We start from the raw sequence: 24,457 nt of genomic DNA, 5'->3' as shown, positions 1-24,457 counted from the left end.
CAACTCTTTTCGGCCCTATGGACTGCAGCACTTCAGGATTCCCTGTCCTTCACTATCTCCTGGAGTTTGCTCAAACTTATGTCCAACCAGTCCATTCTGAAGGAGATCAGCCCTGGGATTTCTTTGGAAGGAATGATGCTAAAGCTGAAACTCCAGTCCTTTGGCCACCTCATGCGAAGAGTTGACTCATTGGAAAAGACTCTGATGCTGGGGCAAGAGGAGAAGGGGACGAGAGAGGATGAGATGGCTGGATGGCATCACTGACTCAATGGACGTGAGTGAGTCTGGGTGAACTCCGGGAGTTGGTGATGGACAGGGAGGCCTGGTGTGCTGCGATTCATGGGGTTGCAAAGAGTCGGACACAACTGAGCGACTGATCTGATCTGGTCTGATGTCCATTGAATTGGTGATGCTCTCTAACCATCTCCTCTTCTGTTTCCCTCTTCTCCTTTTGCCTTTAATCTTTCCCATAATCAGGGTCTTTTCCAAAGAGTTGGTTCTTCGCATTTGGTGGCCAAAGTATTGCAGCTTCAGCATCAGTTCTTCCAATGAATATTCAGGGTTGATTTCTTTTAGGATTGACTGGTTTGATCTCTTTGCAGTCCAAGGGACTCTCAAGAATCTTCTCCAGCACCACAATTTGAAAGCATCAAATCTTTGGTGCTCAGCCTTTTTATGGCCCAGCTCTCACATCCATACATGACTACTGGAAAAACTACAGCTTTGACTATACAGTCCTTTGTCGGCAAAGTGATATCTTAGGTTTTTAATATGCTGTCTGGGTGTGTCACACCTCTCCCTCCAAGAAGCAAGCACCTTTTAATTTCATGGCTGCAGTCACCATCCACAGTGATTTTGGAGCCCAAGAAAATAAAATTTCACTGCTTTCTAACATTTCCCCTTCTACTTCTATTATTGGTAGAAAGCTATTATTAGTAGGTCACCAATTAGGTTTATCCTTGTTTCCCCTATCAACCAAGAACACCTGCTTTTGTTTTAACAGATCCTCCTCCTTGTTGCAGTCAACATCGCCCATTAGGGAAGGTGACACGCTGCATTTTCAAGAAAAAGACAAATACACATTTTTCCATAGTGCAGCCAAGGTTCATCACTTGAGGGACATAAGCCATATAAGTAATGCTTTGCTTAAAGTCTTAAGTGATTTTCCTTTTCAATATACTTTTTAAAAGTAAACTACTTATGAATTTAATAGTATAATCTCCTTTATCTAGATATAACAGAAATTGTTTTTTAGTCGTAAAAGCAATCCATAAACTACGGGATTGATTCCCATGAAACACTGAAACTGCATAAGAGTTTAAGATCATGTTTTTGTGTTTTAAGACTAATAACAGTACAAGGTAATCTTAGAGAAGTAAAATAAAATTGGCACAATCATGGTTGTTGAGAGGAAGACAAGAATTCTCCTGGTTGGACAAATCAAGGAGAAATTCACAAAACAGTGATACCTAGATGGTAAAATAGAGCAGGGGTAATGAGCGCATGTCTGGTGCCAGGTGTAACTAATTAAATAGAAAGCCAACCATATGCCTACCATGTGACCTTGGATGCACTGGTTAACCTCACTAAGCATGGTTTTTAAAATGATCATGGAAATAGCTACATATACCTCAGAGTATTGTTTTCTTGATTAAATTGAGATAACAAATGTAAAGTAATTAGCTCAATGTTTGGCATATGGTACATTTTCAATCATGACCAGCTGATGTCTTGGAAAAAAAGTAATGAAGGTGTCAGTCACTCAGTTGTGTCTGACTGTTTGTGACCCCATGGACTGTAGCCTGCCAGGCTCCTCTGTCCATGGAATTCTCCAGGCAAGAATACTGGAGTGGGTAGCCATTCCCTTCTCCAGAGGAATCTTCCCAACCCAGGGATTGAACCTGGGTCTACTGCATAGGCAGGCGGGTTCTTTACCACTGAGCCACCAGGGAAGCTGAAGTGTTAGGAAATTTTAAAAGGCAGTCCCAAATAACAATTGAAATAGTTTTTATATAACAGGACAGTGGGATATATAATAACAGTGGGAAAAAATTTTGCTTTAGGAAAATGTCCTGATGACCACTTTGGGTATAAAAGTGCTACTCCATCTTTCAAAGTAGGGAGGAGAGGAAAGTAGGGGGGATAGAAAGAAGAATTTAAAGGTTTAAACTCAAGGGAGGATAAGGATCTCAGGAAAAAGAAGGATCTAGAAGGAACAGAAGTATGATGCCAGGACTTTAGAGCAGGAAATATCTTTCCTGGGGAGAATGGACTCTGCAAGAATGAATCTTAGGGTGAGAAGTCTTTATAATATTAAGAGCCCCTTCAGAAGAAAAAAGGTTTACCAAAAAACATAATTATTGCTTATTTTACAAAAATATATGACCAAGTAAGCACATTGCTAGGGCTCTTTCTGAGGCCTTGAAAGAAGGAAGCATGGTCAGATAAATACAGCTTAAGCTTTACTGGCTTAACAAAGAATCTGCCTCTGACTCTATGGCAAGCAATAGTCAAAGGATTGTCCAAAAAATGGGATCTCTATTTAATTTTGGGTTTTGGCCCTTGCTTTGTTATTTAGGTCTCAGCCTTTATGATCAAAACTGTAGTTAACATTCTGCTATATGGTATCTGTACTGGTGTTACTTTGAGGGGAATGAAGGACATGAAAGGAGATGATTTGTGCCAGGTCAAGGTGATTCCAATATGGAGGAAAGGGAGCACTCAGGATCCAGGTAACAAGAGGGAAGCAGGCTGTCATGTACTGCAAAATGTCCAAGTAGAAATACAGAGTAGCCCTTTGGAATGTGGCAGTTAAGCTGTGGAGGAGGATGCCTTTTGATGACTTGAAGGTAGCTGAGTTCCACACAGGAGATAGTGCTAAGAAAGAGGTCAAGGGTGTAATTTAAGCTCCTCATTTAGGAGATGAAACAAGGAAACAGTTGCAAACAAAGGCAGTCAGAGAGGCAGAAAAGGAAGGACACTAAGAGCTCACGTACGTGGAGGCTGCCAAGTGGGGCGCCAAGTGGGGCACCAAGTGTAGCATTTACTGACGGGCTTTAGATTTATGTCACCCTGTGCTTAACTCCAAGGTCTTCGATTGAATAGCTATGTCACCTTGGGCAATTCACTTACTTCTCTATCTTTTCCCCCCAAAATGTGAGTCATAACATCTATAACATAAGGCTGTTGCAATATGGACGGTCTGGAGAAATGTCATGTCAAGGAAACCAAAAACAAAAGGTGGGGGTGGGGGAGACTGCTTGAAAGAATTTGTTGCAGGAAGATCAAGAAACCTGAACATATTAGAAACAGTGGTTAAGAGGTTACATTTGATTTCCAGAAGGGTCATCTAGTAGTGGGGTGAGGTACAAGGTAAACAAGCACAATGAATGTACAACGAACTCCTTCCATCAATTCGCCTTTCAAGAATGCAAATGAGAATAAAGATTTGATTGATCTCAGATAATATGCTTATGAATTTATCAATAATTTCAACTAAATCTGAGAATTCTTCCCATTCTGCTCCTATACAAGCTAAAATTCATTGATTGATTTTAATCTAATTGATTTTAGTCACTAAATACTGCCTCTCTTTCAGTGCAGGGTGCAAAATTATCTGTAAATAGAGATTCAGCACCCTTTGGTTTGTAATTTAGTTTTGTGATTTACAGAAAGAGTCCCCTTCCCATTATTCACAGAGTAAAGGTTATGACATCCTGTAATTTGAAACTTACTTTTGATTCTTGGCATTCAGAACTGTTTATAGGCCTCTGTGTTTAATTTCTTTTTATTCTAAATGGTCAAAACCAGGAAGATTATAATGTCATGTTTATGGATTCCATCAGACTGATTGACTTTCAAGCAAAAAAGAAATACAAACAATTGCAGTTAACTGATTTTATTTTCCTTGAATTAAACATTTCTAATGAGAATAATGTCACAAAAATATACTTGGCTCTGCATAAAAAGAAAAAAAAAGTAAGGTTAATTTTAAGGCGAGGTTGGACCTTTTAAAATTTGAAAGAAAACATGCTTGAGTGATTGATTTATATTTTAAAGGCTTCTCAAAGCAAATGAAAACATCTCATCTAAGAAAGAGAAGAAAGAGTTCCACATCTTCAAAGACTATCAGAGAATTCCTTTAACTTGTTTTGTTAAGGCTTCTGATTAAACAAGAGGTCAAAGTTCACTCTTACTCAGCTTTATAATTACCTTCAGACTGAATACTGAGAAAATTGGCAATAAAAACCCTGTCTAATACTGTAGAGTGTACTTTTCACACATTTAATCAGTTGTTTGCTTGCCTTCCAGGCCCCACCAGGAAGAGTCTATCTTGAAGCTTTCCAGGTAAATTACAACTTCTGGGTTACAGCTCCATAATTCACTCTTCTTGAGAGCAATTTCTTCCAGGGTTATCATATCAGATAAGATTAGTAGTTAGCAATCACTTAAAAAGTATTACTATTATTTTTGTTTCCATCTGTACTTTCCCTGTCATTTAGGTAAAATGCTCCCCTGTGCATTAGATAGAGATACAAACTCCCAAGAGGAAAAAACCTGCATTTTACATTCTGCATCTTCATATGCACATCATGTTGTACTATGAGTGCCTGGAACTTAATAAATATTTAATTTAGGTAATTTGGCTTCTGTATTCCACAAAGTTGGCTGCCATTTTTGAAAGCATTTAATCATCTTTATGGTGCAATAGAGGCCAAATATCAGAGCAAAAAGGCCACAGGTCATTTTAATTCATCAGCCCTGGGTATGATTTCTTATTTCCCCACTTTATTGGCTGTATAGCCCAGAAAAAATTTACTTAATCTTTTTGAATCTCAGTTTCTACATCTGATAACACTAACTTCTCTAGGGGGTATTGTAGAGGTTAAGGGGTAAGGTCATAATAATAACTAACATACACTGAGACCCATGTGGAAATTCTCTAGGCTTTAAGTGCTTCTAAGATTTGGTAATCTAGACTCCATGTTCACTTTCATATGATTTTTGTGATCAGTGTATTTCTTTTGGAACTCCAAGTTGTCTCCGGGTAAATTTGCTAGTTTTTTTCATATTATAGCTACACATAATATCCTAAATTCACATACTAGTTTAGCTCTTCAAGTATTTAAGAAGAGTTTGCATGTTACCTTTTCTTTTGTTTTCTTTTTCTCCATCTCTTGGTTAAACATTGAGAGTTTTTGAACTATCCTCTATATCTGCCAAGGCTTTCATCTCCCAGGTAAACTTTCCCTCATCAAACTCCCATTTTCCAATAATTTCTTACATCTGTTGGCCACAGTGAATATAATATTCCACCATGCAATAAGAAATACAGAATTCATGGAGACAGTTACTTATGCCTTAAGATTTCAAGGTACTCAGCTGGAATTAGCTGAGCTATTTCAAATCCTACAAGATGTTGTTAAAATGCCATACTCAACGTGTCAGCAAATTTGGAAACTCAGCAGTGGCCACAGGTCTGGAAAAGGTCAGTTTTCCTTCCAATCCCAAAGAAAGGTAATGCCAAAGAATGTTCAAACTATCATACAATTGCACTCATTTGACATGCTAGCAAAGTAATACTCAAAATCCTTCAAGCTAGGCTTCAGCAGTACATGAACCAATAAATTCCAGATGTAAAAGTTGGATTTAGAAAAGGCAGAAGAACAAGAGATCAAATTGCCAATATCTGGTGGATCATCGAAAAAGCAAGAGAGTTCCAGAAAAACATCTCCTTTTGCTTTATTGACTACACCAAAGCCTCTGACTGTGTGGATCACACCAAACTGTGGAAAATTCTTAAAGAGATGGGAACACCAGACCACCTGACTTGCCTCCTGAGAAATCTGTATGCAGGTCAAGAAGCAACAGTTAGAACCAGATATGGAACAATGGAATGGTTCAAAATTACAAAAAGAATATATCAAGGCTGTATATTTTCATCCTGCTTACTTAAATTAAATGCAAAGTACAATATGCAAAATGCCAAGCTGGATGAAGCACAAGCTGAAATCAAGACTGTTGGGAGAATAATCAACAGTCTAGAGATGCTGCTGCTGCTAAGTTGCTTCAGTCATGTCTGACTCTGTGCGACCCCATAGACAGCAGCCCACCAGGCTCCTCTGTCCCTGGGATTCTCCAGGCAAGAATAGTGGAGTGGGTTGCCATTTCCTTCTCTAATGCATGAAAGTGAAAAGTGAAAATGAAGTCACTCAGTGTGTCCGACTCTTTGCGACCCCATGGACTGTAGCCTACCAGGCTCCTCCATCCATGGGATTTTCCAGGCAAGAGTACTGGAGTGGGTTAACATTTCCTTCTCCAGATATGGAAATGACACCACCCTAATGGCAGAAAGTGAAGAGGAACTAAAGAACCTCTTGAAGAATGTGAAAGGGGAGAGTAGAAATGTTGGCTTAAGACTCAACATTCAAAAAACTAAGATCATGGCATCCGGTCCCATCACTCCATGGTAAATAGATGGAGAAATAATGGAAACAGTGATAGACTTTTATTTTGGGGGGCTCCAAAATCACTGCAGATGGTGACTGCAGCCATGAAATTAAAAGATGCTTGCTCCTTGGAAGAAAAGCTCTGCCTAACCTAGACAGCATATTAAAAAGCAGAGACATTACTTTGCTGACAAAGGTCCGTCTAGTCAAGGCTATGGTTTTTCCAGTGGTCATGTATGGATGTGAGAGTTGAACTATAAAGAAAGCTGAGCGCCGAAGAATTGATGCTTTTGAACTGTGGTGTTGGAGAGGACTCTTGAAAGTCCCTTGGACTGTAAGGAGATCCAACCAGTCCATGCTAAAGGAAATCAGTCCAGAATATTCATTGGAAGGACTGATGCTGAAGCTGAAACTCCAATACTTTGGTCACCTGATGCAATAAACTGATTCACTGGAAGAGACCCTGATGCTGGGAAAGATTGAAGGCAGGAGAAGAAGGGGAAGACAGAGGATGAGATGGTTGGATGGCATCACTGACTCAATGGACATGAGTTTGAGCAAGCTCTGGGAATTGGGGAAAGACAGGGAAGTCTGGCATGCTGCAGTCCATGGGGTTACAAAGAGCTGGACATGACTGAGCAACTAAACTGAAACTAAAGAGCCTCTTGATAAGGGTTAAAAAGAAGAGTGAAAAAGCTGGCTTAAAACTCAACATTCAAAAAACTAAGATCATGGTATCCAGTCCCATCACTTCATGGCAAATTGATGGGAGAAAAGCAGAAAGAGTGACAGACTTTATTTTCTTGAGCTCCAAAAACACTGTGGATGGTGCTGCAGCCATGAAATTAGAAGACACTTGCTCCTTGGAACAAAAGCTATGACAAATCCAGACAGCATATTAAAAAGCAAAGACATCACCTTGCCAACAAAGGTCCATCTAGTCAAAGCTATGGCTTTACAGTAATCATGTATGCCTGAGCACTGAAGAATTGATGCTTTTTAACTGTGGTGCTGGAGAAGATTCTTAAGAGTCCCTTGGACAACAAGGAGATCAAATCCGTCAATCCCAGAGGAATTCATTGGAAGGACTGATGCTGAAGCTGAAGCTCCAATATTTTGATGTGCTAGCCATTTGATATGCTAGAGCTGACTCTAGCCATTTGATGTGCTAGAGCTGACTCAGTGGAAAAGACCCTGACATGGGAAAGACTGAGGGCAGGAGGAGAAAGGGGCAACAGAGGATGAGATGGTTGGATGGCAGCACTGACTCAATGGACATTAGTTTGAGCAAACTCCGGGAGATACTGAAAGACAGGGAAGCCTGGTGCACTGCAGTCCATGAGGTTGCAAAGAGTCGGATGCCACTTAGTGACTGAACAACTACAAATTACTTGTATTAGTTTTTATGCTCTGTTTCTAACACAGACTTAGTATATACTTTCTTTTAGAAGTAGCACAATATACTTTTTCTCATACTTAAATTGGATCAGTGGTCAAGGAGAGCATGAAACTGTTAAAGTTGGTTTCCTCAATCTTGGACAGTTGTTTTTTCTAACCCAAATGCAAGTCTGTTTATATTTTATTAATATTCATTGAATGCCTACTATATGCAAAGCATGATGCTGAGCCCCATGAAAAACAAAAAATTGTAGGTTTCCTTTCTACTCTTGAGGAACCAGTAGGAGGAAATAGGGAAAAGGGGACAGAGAGAAAGGAGAACAGTAAAAGAAAAGAAGAAAGTCAAATGGTAGGATAATGAATGTGGGCCCAAGATGTAAGAGATCAGAATTATGACTCTAAAATTGAACTGCTGGTAGAAGCAGTGTGTCCTTATTTGAAAGCTGAAAAGTAGGACAGCTACAGGAAGTGCTTTTAAATGTTTGTTAAATGTCATACGGGTATTTCAATCCTCTTGTTCCTACAGTCTGAGTAGTTTTGAATCTCGGTTCTGTTTTTTGCCATATTAGCTACCTTTCTCAATCTATGTCATTTGCAAATTTGATTCATCTCCTTTGACTTGAGTATATACCCATACATTTGATATTTACCTTTGTCTCTGTGCACTAACAGTTTAGTTTAAATCTAAAAATAAATGACCTAGACTATATTTTATTCTCTCAAAAAACAGCAGAGTTCTTAAGGGAGAGTCACTTGTCATCTGCATAAAGTTGACTGTTATGGTTATGTTGTACCTAAATCCCAGTGGCTTCTTCCATAAAGCTTCCATAAAGAAAGAAATGGAAACTAGCCATGGATAAGAACCCTCCAGAAAGAAGCACAGACTCTCTTTAGGCACACCAGAAATTGGGTGAAAAGAAAGAAGCAGCTACGTCCACAGTTCAATTCCAAGTAGAATATTTTCCTCATGCGCTTAGAGAAAACACCTGAAATTCTATACCGAACTCATCTAAAACTTAAAACAGCATAAAGCTCATTTCAAGCCAAGATGGAGAGTTTGCCACTAAAAGACTAAATGGTAAAGAATCTGCCTGCAATGCAGGTGACCCGGGTTCAATCCCTGGGTCAGGAAGATCCCCTGGAGAAGGGAATGGCTACCCACTCCAGTATTCTTGCCTGGAGAATCCCATGGGCAGAAGAGCCTGGTGGGTTACAGTCCACGGGGTGGCAAAGAATCAGAAACGACTGAGTGACTAACACTCTCATCACTTTTTTTTTTCCTTGAGAGTACTAAACGTGCTGCAATCCATGGGGGCACAAAGAGTTGGACACGATTGAGCAATTGAACTGAACTGAACTGAAGTCTGAGATAGCTGTTTGCCTCTTTGTGCTGTGTGGTGCTCACTCGCTTCAGTCACATCCAATTCTTTGCAACCCCATGGACTGTAGCCCACCAGGTTCCTCTGTCCAGGGGATTTTCTGAGCAAGAATACTGTAGTGGGTTACAATGCCTTCCTCTAGGGGATCTTCCTGACCCTGGATGGAACCCGAGTCTTCTGCCTCTCCTGCATTGCGGGCAGATTCTTTACTGCTGAGCCTCCTGGGACGCCTATTTGTGTCTTTACCACTTTCAAAAGTCTCTCCAAGATATCCAGCTCATACCTCCTTATATTTCCAATGAACAGAAGTTCATCAGCTTATGTATGTAAATAAAATTAGAATATATGAAGGATAAAGTACTAGAACTTTCCCAACCAAAGTATGAGGGTACCCAAAGAAAAAGAAAGATCTTTTTTTTTTTTTTTAAAGAAAGATCTTATACCCAGGAAGTGCATTGCTATTAGTGACCCCAGAGTTACAAATTAAAACTGTACTTACGTGAGGGATAGCAGGCTTCTGTAACACTGACTTTCCTATTTGAATCACTGTCTCTAATGAAAATGTATCAATACTATGAGTTCCAAAGCATATTGTTAAGGGGGGAAGAAAAGCAGTGATTAGGGAAGAGATACAAAGGAAATTTACTTTTCATTATATGTTCTTTGTTCTTTGAAATTTTATACCAGGTAGGTACCTATATTGCTGATTCAAGATATTAATGATGTATTCAGTTAATTGATTTTAGAATAATATCAAAGAAAAATCTAAAAAATAATTTGGTTTGCTTTGAATAAAAGAAATAAGAGGGGATATATGGATACTAGGAACTCAAGTTTATAATCAAATATAAGTTATATTCAAATGTGATCCCATGAAAATATTATCAATATTTTTAAAGCAAAAGTGGAGCTCTGTTCCAAATTTCTAAATTTTATTTCTGGAGACCAGCCTTCTAATAGCTTGAAATGTACTTTTTTCTCCCCTTACATTAACTCCATGACATGTCCTCACTTCTAGTGTTAATTAGGTAGGCCTTACAATAAAACAGTTTGAAAAATTTCCCCATCAGAGTTGTTATCTATTATACATGACTAATACATGGAAAGAGTAAGATTTTTTTTTTCCCAATTAACCTGAAGGACTTGGAAAAATGACTTTGAGATTTAACATTGAGAACTTTTAACTACTTTTTGAATAGTACAAAAACTTAAATTTCCATAAAACATTATTTTTAAAGATTAGCATTAGAATTAAAATAAAGCAATTATAAGCAAATGTGAAGAATGCAAATTCCTAAATTAAACATTTAAAACCATTGAAATGTGGTAAAATTATACTTAGAGCAGGTTTATAAATAAATCAAGAAAACAAAGTATTTCTTATTTTTAACCCTTATTTTATAACATCTCAGGGTACATGCAGCCAATTTAAGGACATTTAAAAGCTTCAGATAACTTTGTATGTAAATTTTACTTAAAATGTATAATAGAAACACAACAAATGCGATTTCTTGAGAGCTCACCACATCTAAGACATGGGGTGGTGTGCCCTGTTAATGTTACTTCTTTTAATTTCCAGAACAACCCATGAGGTAGGTTTTATTATCTTAATTTTATACACATAAAGATTAAGGCATAGGAAAATGAAGTAATATAGAAAAGACCACACAGCTGGTCAAGAGTAGAGCTAGAACCTTGCCGATGTTACTCTGATTCTAATTTTTGTATTTTTGACCATTCTGTTAAATGCTTCAAGGAGAAACAAGGTTTGGCAAACATTAGAAAATTAAAAGGATTATTTAAAAGAGGTCAAGGATCACCAACATAAAGAAAAGACATGTCTTAAGCACCTAAGCTAACTCATATACAGGTATGGTCAAAAAGCTTTTGAAGGGAGCTTTGTTCTTAATTTGGTGACAGGAAAAAGTAACACTGGCATCTAAATTCATCCTAAGCTCATTAATATACATTCATTCATCAAATGTAATTCATTCACTTTTATCAGTAGAAACCAATAAGATCACTTAGATCTCGGCAAGTATGATTGGAGTCTCCACCTTAGGCAGATTAATGGATACCTGGAAAAGGCAGATGAGAAGAGGGCAGCAGAGGATAAGATGGTTAGATAGCATCACAGACTCAATGGCCATGAATTTCAGCAAACTCCAGGAGACAGTGGAGGACAGAGGAGCCTGGCATGTTGCAACCATGGGGTAACAAAGAGTCAGACATGACTTAGTGACTGAAAACAATCACCACAGGTCTGTTCCCACATTACAAATGCCACTGAAATATCTGCTCTGTGTCTTGTCTCTTCCACTGAGAAATTCAGATCTGGAAAGGTGACTTTAATAGACATTGAGAAGGATCAGAAGTTGAACTTCCTTCTTCACAAGTTTTTACAATGAAGTTTGTTTAATGGCTTTTGTATAGGAAGTTTGTATTTGTTTAAGTAGAGCAAAATGATTAGATCTGATAGAGTGCCTGAAGAACTACAGATGGAGGTTTGCAACACTGTAGTGATCAAGACAATCCCCAATAAAAAGAAATTCAAAAAGGCAAAATGGTTGTCTGAGGAGGCCTTACAAATAGCTAAGAAAAGAGGAGAAGTGAAAGGCAAAGGAAAAAAGCAAAGATATACACATTTGAATGTAGAATTCCAAAGAATAGCAAGGAGAGATAAGAAAGCCTTTCTCAGTGATAAATACAAAGAAATTGAGGAAAACAACAGAATGGAAAAGACTAGAGATCTATTCAAGAAAATTAGAGATACCAAGGGACTATTTCCCATAAAGATGAGCACAATAAAGGACAGAAATGGTATGGACTTAACAGAAGGAGAAGATATTAAGAAGAGGTGGCAAAAATACACAGAAACTATATAAAAAAATCTTCATGACCCAGATGACCATGATGGTGTGATCACACACCTAGACCCACACATCCTGGAATGCAAAGTCAAGTGGGCCTGAGGTAGCATCTTTACGAACAAAGCTAAATGGAGGTGACGGAATTCCAGTTGAGCTATTTCAAATCCTACAAGATGATGCTGTGAAAGTGCTGCACTCAATATGCCAGCAAATCTGGAAAACTCAGCAGTGGCCATAGGACTGGAAAAAGTCTGTTTTCATTACAATCGCAAAGAAAGGTAATGCTGAAGAATGGACAAACTACCACGGAATTGCACTCATCTCAGACTCTAGCAGAGTAATGCTCAAAATTCTTCAAGCTAGGCATCAACAGAATGTGAACCATGAACCTCCAGATGGTCAAGCTGAATTTAGAAAAGACAGGGAACCAGACATCAAATTGCCAACATCTGCTGGATCATAGAAAGAGTAAGAGAGTTCCAGAGAAACATCTACTTCTGCTTTATTGACTACACCAAAGGCTTTGACTGTGTGGATCACAACAAACTGTGGAAAATTCTTCAAGATATGGGAATACCAGACCACCTGACCTACCTCCTGAGAAATCTGTATGCAGGTCAAGAAGCAACAGTTAGAACCAGACATGAAACAACAGACTGGTTCCAAATTGGGAAAGGAGTACATCAAGGCTGTATATTGTCACCCTGTTTGTTTAACTTATATGCAGGGTAGTACATCATGAGAAATGCCAAGCTGGATGAAGCACAAGCTGGAATCAAGATTGCCAGGAGAAATCTCAATAACCTCAGATACTCAGATGATACCACCCTTATGGCAGAGAGTGAAGAATTAAAGAGCCCCTTGATAAAAGTTAAAGAGGAGAGTGAAAAGTTGGCTTAAAACTCAACATTCAGAAAACTAAGGTCATGGCATCTGGTCCCATCACTCCATGGAAAATAGAAGGGGAAACAGTGGAAACTGGCAGACTTTATCATTTTGGGCTCCAAAATCACTGCAGGTGGTGACTGCAGCCATGAAATTAAAAGACGCTTACTCCTTGGAAGAAAAGTTATGACCAACCTAGACAGTATATTAAAAAGCAGAGACATTACTTTGCCAACAAAGGTCCATCTAGTCAAGGCTATGGTTTTTCCAGTAGTCATGTATGGATGTGAGAGTTGGACCGTGAAGAAAGCTGAGCACCGAAGAATTGATGCTTTTGAACTGTGGTGTTGGAGAAGACTGTTGAGAGTCCCTTGGACTGCAAGGAGATCCAACTGGTCCATCCTAAAGGAAATCAGTCCTGAATATTCATTGGAAGGATGGAAGCTGAAACTCCAATACTTTGGCCACCTAATGGGAAGAACTGACTCATTGGAAAAGACCCTGATGCTGGGAAAGATTGAAGGCAGGAGGAGAAGGGGAAGACAGAGGATGAGATGGTTGGATGGCATCACCGACTTGACTGACGTGAGTGGAAGTCAAGCTCTGGAAGTTGGTGATGGACAGGGAAGCCTGGCATGCTGCAGTCCATGGGGTTGTAAAGAGTCAGACATGACTGAGCAACTGAATTGAACTGAACTGAGGGCAAAATGATTCAAAACAATGCTTTAAAAAAAAAAAAAAAAGATCTCGGCTGTTGGTAAAGCAAAGTCATCTAAACTTTTTCTTTCTTTTAAAACTATGTTATTTCAACATTTTTATTCAAATTATCCTCTTCTCCTATGAAAAGATATACATTTTGCTAATGGAATGTCACTGTGCGTCATTTCGGTAAAAAAAAAAAAATATGCTATGGCAGAAATGTTTTGAAACTTTGCTAGTTTAACAACTTCAGGAAATGTAATACAATTTGACATTAATAATAAATGCCCACTCCAGTACTCTTGCCTGGAAAATCCCATGGATGGAGGAGCCTGGTAGGCTGCAGTCCATGGGGTCGCTAAGAGTCAGACACAACTGAGCGTCCTCACTTTCACTTTTCACTTTCATGCATTGGAGAAGGAAATGGCAACCCACTCCAGTGTTCTTGCCTGGAGAATCCCAAGGACGGGGGAGCCTGGTGGGCTGCCATCTATGGGGTTGCACAGAGTTGGACACAACTGAAGCGACTCAGCAGCAGGAGCAGCATGCATACTACCAGAAAAATAACTTTACTATAAAGGAATTGAAGTATTTTTACTACCTACACTATAACAGTAATAATATGAACTTAAAAAAAAAATCAATCCACCACAACCAATTTAAAGTTACCTTGCATGTAAAGCAACATTCATATATGCCTCATGCTTCATTTATCATTTTGAAATTAGAGATATTAAAAGCTAGAAAAACACTTAGGAATACAACTAAATTTACATTCATTTAATTCTAAAGGAGATCAGCCCTGGGTGTTCTTTGGAAGGAATGATGCTAAAGCTGAAACTCCAGTACTTTGGCCACCTCATGCGAAGAGTGACTCATTGGAAAAGACTCTGATGCTGGGAGGGACTGGGGGAAGGAGGAAAAGGGGATGACAGAGGATGAGAAGGCTGGATGGCATCACCAACTCAATGGACGTGAGTCTGAGTGAACTCTGGGAGATGGTGATGGACAGGGAGGCCTGGCGTGCTGCAATTCATGGGGTCACAAAGAGTCGGACATGACTGAGTGACTGAACTGAACTGAACTGAACTGAATTACTCATTGAAAATAATTAAAAATTCATCTCATATTTTGATTTGTGGTCAGGAAACCCATTATTTTACACACACACACAGCCATTTAACACGAAAATGTCTGATATCCTTTTCTTTGATACTGCAGTACATTTTTTTTTTTTTTAGTTTTGCCATTTGATATCACCTTTTTCCCAGTCATAAGCATTTTAATTTGATATGTCAGCAGTTACCTATAGGGGACTGTCAACTGCTTTAGAGCCATGCTGCAAATCATGATTGAAAAATTTACTTTTAGTATAATGACAGCTTCACATATTAATTAGATCATCAGACACATGTTTGCTGAGATTTAGCAATTGAGCAATAAATACAGCATGGCAGTGATAGAGCTGTTAAACTTCAGCACATAGATTTCAAATACATTTTATTGAGTTATCCAAGAAATAATCACCCTGCTAAACCCAAGTTAAACACATGATGGAATATTAGGATGTTTAATTAGAAATGAAGTTATGCTTTACAAGTAAGTAATCTTACAAGTGGCTAAAAAAGAAGGCCACGAAAATTAATTTTACTCAGTAAAAACATACACAAAGCCCTTTTGTGAAGTTGGTAAATGGGTTCAATCATTTCACCAATGTACACATGATGGAGAAATAGACTGAATAAACTAGGGAGGAAGGGGTTCAGAGAAGACTTTTCAACTAAAGTAATAAGGGTTGGTAAAACTCATGTACACTAAGATTACCTTTCAAGAAATCAGGAAATCCTATTACTTCCTTCTCAGAGATTCCATTGTGAGGGCTCAGTAGATAGTGACCGGAACCAGGCATTAACCTCCTTTCTAAGCTATCAGGCAGCATTCAACTACAGAAGACATTTAGGCCATTCCTATACATGGGTAACCTCGGCAATGCAGATGCTTCCCTACCTCGAGAGAGAAAAACTGTCACAGACGTCACTCCTAAAGAATGGTAGCTGAAGGGGCAGACATAAAAAAAACACAGACTTAATGGGTAATGACAGCAGGATGAATTCCTGAACATATAACATGGCATGGCACCCCACTCCAGTACTTTGCCTAGAAAATCCCATGGATGGAGGAGCCTGGTAGGCTGCAGTCCATGGGGTCGCGAAGAGTCGGACACGACTGAGCGACTTCCCTTTCACTTTTCACTTTCATGCATTGGAGAAGGAAATGGCAACCCACTCCAGTGTTCTTGCCTGGAGAATCCCAGGGACGGGGGAGCCTGGTGGCTGCCATCTGTGGGATCACACAGAGTCGGACACAACTGAAGTGACTTAGCAGCAGCAGCAGCAAGCAGAAAGGAAAGAAGGAAGGAAGGAAGAAAGGCAGGCAGGAAGGAAGGGAGCAAGGGAGGGAGTAAAGAAGGGAAGAAGGAGAAAGGAAACCCTGGAATAAGAATCAGAAGCCTTGAGTTCTACAGTGCAGGCCTATAACTACAATTAAACACCATATATAAGTTACTCCACAACTGTGCAGAAATTACCTCATCCAATAGGTGAAAGCACAAGATCAGATGATACTGAAGGCCTCTTTAAATTACTATTTTAAAACACCCAGCAAATATGGAAGCAACAACATCATCTTTTCTTCCTCATTTATACCTTTGTTTACTTATTCAACAAAAATCTGTGGAGCACCTAATAAGGTATAGGCCTAACACAATGTCTCAAAGATTCATAAGTGAACAAGTTATATCCTTTACCTCCATGAAACTCCATTCCTGGAGTGAAAATGAGGTGAGCAGACAGAGGGACCAGAAGGCGAAAGCGGATAGATAAGCAGCGGTCAAACCTCAAATGTTGCATTAAGACATGTGACCTTTATCTCAAGGGCAGTGGGAGGCACTGACTTTTCTTTTGTCAGGGGTGATATGATCAGATTTGGGTTGTGGAGGTTGGACTGCGCATCACTTCTCTTCTAAAGGTATTTTTGTTTTAATGGCACACTTTCTATTTATAATGATATCAACAAAGTGGTGGTGTCGGAAGGTGAGGAATTAGGATCTAACCTGGAGAAATTATTGGGACAGACACCTTGTGGCAATTATTGCTATTATACTTTTTCAGATAGGAGGCAGGAATGCCTTGCTACTCAAATAGTGAAATATGGTCCAGGTCTAAAAGATGCTAGAAAGCAGAGATAAACTATGGCCCACTGTCCTGACACCAACTTTACTCAATGGTGAGCAAGTTTAATATTTTATATATGGAATAGAAATGAATGGATTTACAGATGTTTTGAAGAAATTTTATTTACCCTCATGGTGAGCCATTTCAGGAACTCCCTAGATTAAGGCATTGTCTCTCCCTCATCATTAGTATATTCAAAAGAAACTTTGAAAACTTTGAAAAACACTGATATAGATTTTTTTTTAAAGTAGAGTATGGGGTATAAAGCTCCTAGTATTCAGCTGCTAACTCTGTGACATCAGAAAAATTTAATCACTATGAACCTAATATTTTTGCTTGTAAACGAATATTAGCTCCAAGATAATGCCCATCTTTGAGGATATCTGTGAAGAGGAAGGTGATGTGTAGTGAGTAAAAGACACTGAAGTTAACTACTCTGCCCAAGACCACGTAACAAGGAAACAGTAGAACTAGATTTCAGACCTACATCTTTCTTAAAGCCCTTGGCTTTTATAGACAGTTACTTAGAGCATTGCCTTTCTTTGGGATTGGAATAAAAACTGACCTTTTCCAGTCCTGTGGCCACTGCTGAGTTTTCCAAATTTGCTGGCATATTGAGTGCAGCACTTTCACAGCATCATCTTATAGGATTTGAAATAGTTCAACTGGAATTCCATCACCGCCACTAGCTTTGTTCATAGTGATGCTACCTCAGGCCCACTTGACTTCCCATTCCAGGATGTCTGGCTTTAGGTGAGTGATCACACCATCATGATTGTCTGGGTCGTGAAGATCTTTTTTGTACAGTTCTTCTGTGTATTCTTGCCACCTCTTCTTAATATCTTCTGCTTCTGTTAGATTCATACTATTTCTGTCCTTTATTGAGCCCATCATTGCATGAAATGTACCCTTGGTATCTCTAATTTTCTTGAAGAGACCTCTAGTCTTTCCCATTCTATTGCTTTTCTCTATTTCTTTGCACTGATCGCTGAGGAAGGCTTTCTTATTTCTCCTTGCTATTCTTTGGAACTCTGCATTCAGATGCTTATATCTTTCCTTTTCTCCTTTGCTTTTCACTTCTCTTCTTTTCACAGCTATTTGTAAGGCCTCCTCAGACAGCCATTTTGCTTTTTTGCATTTCTTTTTCTTGGGGATGGTCTTGATCCCTGTCTCCTGTACAATGTCATGAACCTCCATGCATAGTTCTTCAGGCACTCTATCTATCAGATCTAGTCCCTTAAATCTATTTCTTACTTCCACTGTATAATCATAAGGGATTTGATTTAAGTCATACCTGAATGGTCTAGTGGTTTTCCCTACTTTCTTCAATTTAAGTCTGAATTTGGCAATAAGGAGTTCATGATCTGAGCCACAGTCAGCTTCTGGTCTTGTTTTTGCTGACTGTATAGAGCTTCTCCATCTTTGGCTGCAAAGAATATAACCAATCTGATTTCAGTGTCGACCATTTGGTGATGTCCATGTGTAGAGTCTTCTCTTGTGTTGTTGAAAGAGGGTGTTTGCCATGACTAGTGCGTTCTCTTGGCAACTCTATTAGACTTTGCCCTGCTTCATTCTGTACTCCAAGGCCAAATTTGCCTGTTATTCCAGGTATTTCTTGACTTTCTACTTTTGCATTCCAGTCCCCTATAATGAAAAGGGCATTTTTTGGGGGTGTTAATTCTAAAAGGTCTTGTAGGTCTTCATAGAACCATTCAGGTTCAGCTTCTTCAGCATTACTGGTCAGGGCATAGACCTGGATTACCATGATATTGAATGGTTTGCCTTGGAAACGAACAGAGATCATTCTGTCGTTTTTGAGATTGCATCCAAGTACTGCATTTTGGACTCTTTTGTTGACCATGATGGCTACTCCATTTCTTCTGAGGGATTCCTGCCCACAGTAGTAGATATAATGGTCATCTGAGTTAAATTCACCCATTCCAGTACATTTTAGTTCACTGATTTCTAGAATGTCGACGTTCACTCTTGCCATCTCCTCTTTGACCACTTCCAATTTGCCTTGATTCATGGACCTGACATTCCAGGTTCCTATGCAATATTGGTCTTTATAGCATCGGACCTTGCTTCTATCACCAGTCCCATCCACAACTGGGTATTGTTTTTGCTTTGGCTCCATCCCTTCATTCTTTCTGGAGTTATTTCTCCACTGATCTCCAGTAGCATATTGGGTACCTACTGACCTGGGGAGTTCCTCTTTCAGTATCCTATCATTTTGCCTTTTCATACTGTTCATGGGGTTCTTAAGGTAAGAATACTAAAGTGGTTTGCCATTTCCTTCTCCAGTGGACCACATTCTGTCAGACCTCTCCACCATGAACCATCTCACACGCTAGCAGACTAATGCTCAAAATTCTCCAAGTTCACAGCAATACGTGAACCATGAACTTCCAGATGTTCAAGCTGGTTTTAGAAAATGCAGAGGAACCAGAGATCAAATTGCCAACATTTGCTGGATCATTGAAAGAGCAAGAGAGTTCCAGAGAAACATCTACTTCTGCTTTATTGACTACACCAAAGCCTTTGACTGTGTGGATCACAACAAACTGTGGAAAATTCTTCAAGAGATGGGAATACCAGACCACCTGACCTGCCTCCTGAGAAATTTGTACGCAGGTCAAGAAGCAACAGTTAGAACCAGACATGAAACAACAGACTGGTTCCAAATTGGGAAAGGAGTACGTCAAAGCTGTATATGCTCATCCTGCTTATTTAATTTATATGCAGAGTACATCATGAGAAACGCTGAGCTGGAAGAAGCACAAGCTGGAATCAAGATTGCCGGGAGAAATATTAATAATCTCCGATATGCAGATGACACCACCCTTATGGCAGAAAGTGAAGAAGAACTAAAGAGTCTCTTGATGAAAGTGAAAGAGGAGAGTGAAAAAATTGGCTTAAATCTCAACATTCAGAAAATGAAGATCATGGCATCTGGTCCCATCACTTCATGGCAAATAGGTGGGGAAACAGTGAAAACAGTGGCTAACTTTATTTTTCTGGACTCCAAAATCACTGCAGATGGTGATTGCAGCCATGAAATTAAAAGATGCTTACTCCTTGGAAGGAATGTTATGACTAACCTAGACAGCATATTGAAAAGCACAGACATTACTTTGTCAACAAAGGTCCATCTAGTCAAGGCTATGGTTGTTCCAGTAGTCATGTATGGATGTCAGAGTTGGACTATAAAGAAAGCTGAGCACCAGAGAATTGATGCTTTTGAACTTTGGTGTTGTAGAAGACTTTTGCGAGTCCCTTGGACTGTAAGGAGATCCAATCAGTCTATCCTAAAGATCAGTCCTGGATGTTCTTTGGAAGGACTGATGTTGAAGCTGAAACTCCAATACTTTGGCCACTTGATGCGAAGGGCTGACTCATTTGAAAAGACCCTTATGTTGGGAAAGATTGAGGGCAGGAGGAGAAGGGGATGACAGAGGATGAGATGGTTAGATAGCACCACCAACTCAATGGACATGAGTTTGGGTAAACTCCGGGTGTTGGTGATGGACAGGGAGGCCTGGCGTGCTGTGGCTCATGGGTCGCAAAGCGTAGGTCATGACTGAGCAACTGAACCGAACTTAGAGCAAGTGTGAGACTCTCCTCTTATAGACTGAAAGTTCAAGGATAATTATATAGAGAAAACTAAATATTCTGTTGCATTATTTTTAACTCCAGTTTTAAATTTTACATTGCTCATATTAATCTTATGCCATTTCACACTTTCACAATCTCTCCAAATAATTTTTTTTTAGTGGCGGAATGATATGCAGGATTGAGCACGGTCATTTTTCATCCCAGATTTTCTGGGACAGTCTTTATTTCAAAAATACACACCACCGAAATGCTCTGAAGAAGCCACTATTTCACTAACCAGATTCTGCACCAGAAACAGCATAAAATACTGTAGTATTCAAGGGACACAGTCAGTACAGGAGTTAATGTACAGGAGAATTACAATGTACCTTGATACATGTGTGTGTGGGGGATAGTTACTAGTAGAGAACATGGGATAGAAGCATTGTAGAACCACTGCACTGGAAGTCTTTGATTTTGAGCTAGTAAATCCAAGATAGTTAATTATCAGAAATCTGTAGTAAATAAGCTCTGTGAATGATTCACATGCATGCTGAGTTTTGGAACTCCTGATTTAAGAAATGATCTCCTTAAGAAAAAGCCCCATATATCAAGGATAGTCACTAGGCATTTTCTGTTAGAGATATTTGTAACCCATTGGTCACTGAAGTTTGAAAAGAACCACTTAGACGTATTTGCAGAAACAAAGGATGTAGTGATGCAGTCCTTTCGTGAGCAACCTTCTGTGTATAGTGGCAGTACTTATTCAGCAAAATTTTCACTTCCCAAGTGGACCAGAGCATTTTCTGTCTTACATTTTGATTGATGTGTTTATTAAACCAGATGACTGCAAGAGGGATGGAGATGGGACATTCACTGTGTCTATTGCACAGAGATTTATGAAAAGCAATGGGAGGCAGTGACCACCAATCACTGGTGGCAGCAGCTTTCTCTTAGGGAGATTAATCGGACTTTGTGAGGACCTGCTATTAGAATCCATTTAACCCAAAGTAGGGCTTCCCAGGTGGCCCTCCCTAGTGGTAAAGAATCTACCTGCCAATGCAGGAGACATAAGAGATGTGGGCTTGATCCCTGAGTTGGGAAAATCCCCTGGTGGAGGACATGGAAACCCACTCCAGCATTCTCGCCTGGAGAATCCTATGGACAGAGGAGCCTGGTGAGCTAAGTCCAGAGGGTTGCAAAGAGTCAGACATGACTAAAGCGACAGCAGGCACACAGCCCAAAGCAACCAAAACTACTACTGACTTGATTTTAATTAGGACCTAATAATCAATGTACTTTTTAAATTCTTAAGGTATATTTAAATGGACAAAACCATCTTACTTTGAGTCATAAGCCATATACTGTGTATAGATATATATATTTAAATATTTTTAAAAGCTTCTAGTATTAGTCTCTATCAGAAAGAGCAAGTTCAGAATGGACTTGGATGAGGAAAAATTAAGGAGTAGAGAACTTTAAATATTTTGTAAATATATGACAATGAAAAAACATTAAGTGGACCAGGTAAAAATTTATTAAAACATCTCAAATGTGGATGTAGGAAGTAGTATATTCCAGGAAGTGAGCTGACCAGAAGCTTGGACTCCATGTTTTGATATTATCATATAATTTCCAGGAACACAGGGCTCCAAATGAGTAAAATGAATTATGAAGTCATAAAATCCTAGGCAATCCCACACATTTTTTTCCTGAGAAAGTTCAATATGCTTCTAGTTATAATAGCTGCAAAACCTCTTTAGACTTTGGGCAAACATTCAGTGAATACCTCTCCCTGAAACTTTCTACCTCCTGCATCCTAAGCTTCCGTGTTAATAGAACCATGCTTTTGAGAGCCTACTTGAAACACTATTTTCCTCATGGATTACTTCATACATTGGTATAAAAGTTCATTTTCTAGAAGACGGTATGATATCCTTACCTGTTTCACAGCTGTGCCCGGTGAAGCCTTGTGGGCAGGCACACACGTTGGCAGCAATACAAGCTCCTCCATTTCTACAACCATCTTGGCAAAATGCTAAAATAATTCAGATACATGATTTTAGCACTTTATAAGGAAACAATTCAAGATTCTTCAAACTAGCTTTTCTTTATTGCCTTGGAGATGTTGACATCCAATTATACATCCTATTATAATTTCATATTCATAATACACTTTCCATATAGGTAAGAAACTTCAACACAATTTGTAGAACAATACTCTTTCTGATGTTAAGTGTTTCACCTATAAAAGAAAATACTGAACTTTCTTTTAACAAAAACCAGTAACCTTACACAGCAGTAAGTGCATTAGAATTAGTATTATATCTCATTATAACAATCTAAAAATCTTGAAATTAAAACTATAAAAAATGGCAACTATCCTAAACAGTTACCTAAAGAGCAAACCACCATCTAGAGAATGAGACTCAGAAACTAGAAATGATTGAATCCTATGAGGCTCTGATCATTCTTCACACTGTCCAAAATGTCAAAAAATACTAGAAAAATGCCCCATCTTTCAAAAAGCTATAAATCCATCCTAAAGGGATGAATTAATCAATAATGAGAATTTGCCAAAGGGGTCTTAGAGTCTTGCATTCCCCCGCCAAGGATACGTCAGGATCCAGGGCAAAGGAACTTCATGGCCTGTTGTGTTAGAGTGGCTTTGTGAGTGAGGGGAGTTTTTCTGTGAGTAGAAAAGGGAGCCAAGTTTCAAGCCATTGCAAGGGTGATGTTTTGAGATGGTTTGGCTTCCAAAAAAAAAAAAAAAAGTGGGAAAAACAAGGTAGGTAAGACTGTGTACCCTTGGAAACTTCTGTTTCCACCTCAATTTATACTTTGTTTCTGTAAGGCTCAGGGCTACTCCCTCAGCCTGGCCAGGTCTGTCATGGATGAACCACACCAGCATTTTTCAGGCCTCAAGCAAAAGCTTTTTCTCTAATTTTCTGGCACATGCTTCCCATAGTTAGTTAGGATGTACTTTCTCAGAGAGGTAAACTGTAGAAATCTGAGATTCTGTGACTGAGTTAAAAGAAGCTTGACTTGACTTCTTTGATTCTAGGTCCTAATTTGTCTTCATCCTAGGCAAAAACAATACCTAGTCACCAGGAATTTGCAAAGAGATTAGGAATTTAAGTCTCATAAAAAGAAAGGGTATATCATGTATATATCTTCACTGGAGTAATTTACAAGATTTCAGCATGTTGATGGAGGACAGAATGCAGATCCTATATCTAAAATATATCTCTTCCCAGCTTTTGACATTCCCATCAGAAAGGCACATAGGACTGGAGAGTCTTTTGATAACCTATAGTCCTAATTTCCAGAAGAAATTTATAGATCCTGGAAAGTTCTCCTTATTTCAAAGAATTTTCTATCTGCATCTACTCAAGGCTTCAAGAATTCTTTACACTATAAACTTTACTCTTCATATGAATAAGGAGTGGGAGTCAAGTACAACTAAGACTGAGAAGGTTGGGCTCCCAGATGAAATCTTAACTCTCAGCACACCCAGATGCTTTGGGGAAGTCCTAAGGGATCAGGTACACTATGCTATGGATTTAGCTTTTCTCTGGATCAGTCTAGATTCTGAGGAAATCTTTGTGGGATTTGGACCCCTAAATGAGTAGATCTTTACAATGCTCTAAATTATGGATTTCCATAACTTTTACAATCAGAATAATCCTCTGGCTCATCCATGTCTGTATCCAGTGTATTATTGTAGAACAGGCCTTAGACTCATGCTCCAAGGCCACTGCATTAATAATCATTTGTGTTATTTCCTGTCTCCCATATACATGGCATCAAATAAAATTAATTTTAGTAATCTCCATGACAGCATATTTGAGGAATGGGCAGTTTTGAAGCTTAAAATGCCTAAATTAGACAAATCATAAGTTTTATATGACATAATAAGGAATATGGACTTTATCCTATGGAAGTCAGTA

At 39.0% G+C, this 24,457-nt stretch overlaps 1 protein-coding gene across 5 annotated transcripts in view; it reads right to left on the bottom strand.

Annotated features, from left to right (window-relative positions):
• The window catches only part of NELL2 (neural EGFL like 2), a 507,676-nt gene that overhangs the window by 76,171 nt on the left and 407,048 nt on the right, over positions 1-24,457 (bottom strand). For all 5 annotated transcript variants that reach the window (XM_086399811.1, XM_086399808.1, XM_086399809.1 and 2 more), the window contains one exon: positions 22,450-22,545. In XM_086399811.1, coding sequence (XP_086255937.1) covers positions 22,450-22,545 — 96 coding nt within the window. The remainder of the gene's footprint in view (positions 1-22,449; positions 22,546-24,457) is intronic.

Source organism: Bos grunniens, chromosome 5, assembly GCF_055505025.1.
Source record: "Bos grunniens cultivar Pamir isolate PY7600 chromosome 5, Bosgru_T2T1.0, whole genome shotgun sequence".
In the NCBI taxonomy this organism is placed as follows: Eukaryota; Metazoa; Chordata; class Mammalia; order Artiodactyla; family Bovidae; genus Bos; species Bos grunniens.
This window is presented reverse-complemented; position numbering and strand designations above follow the sequence as displayed.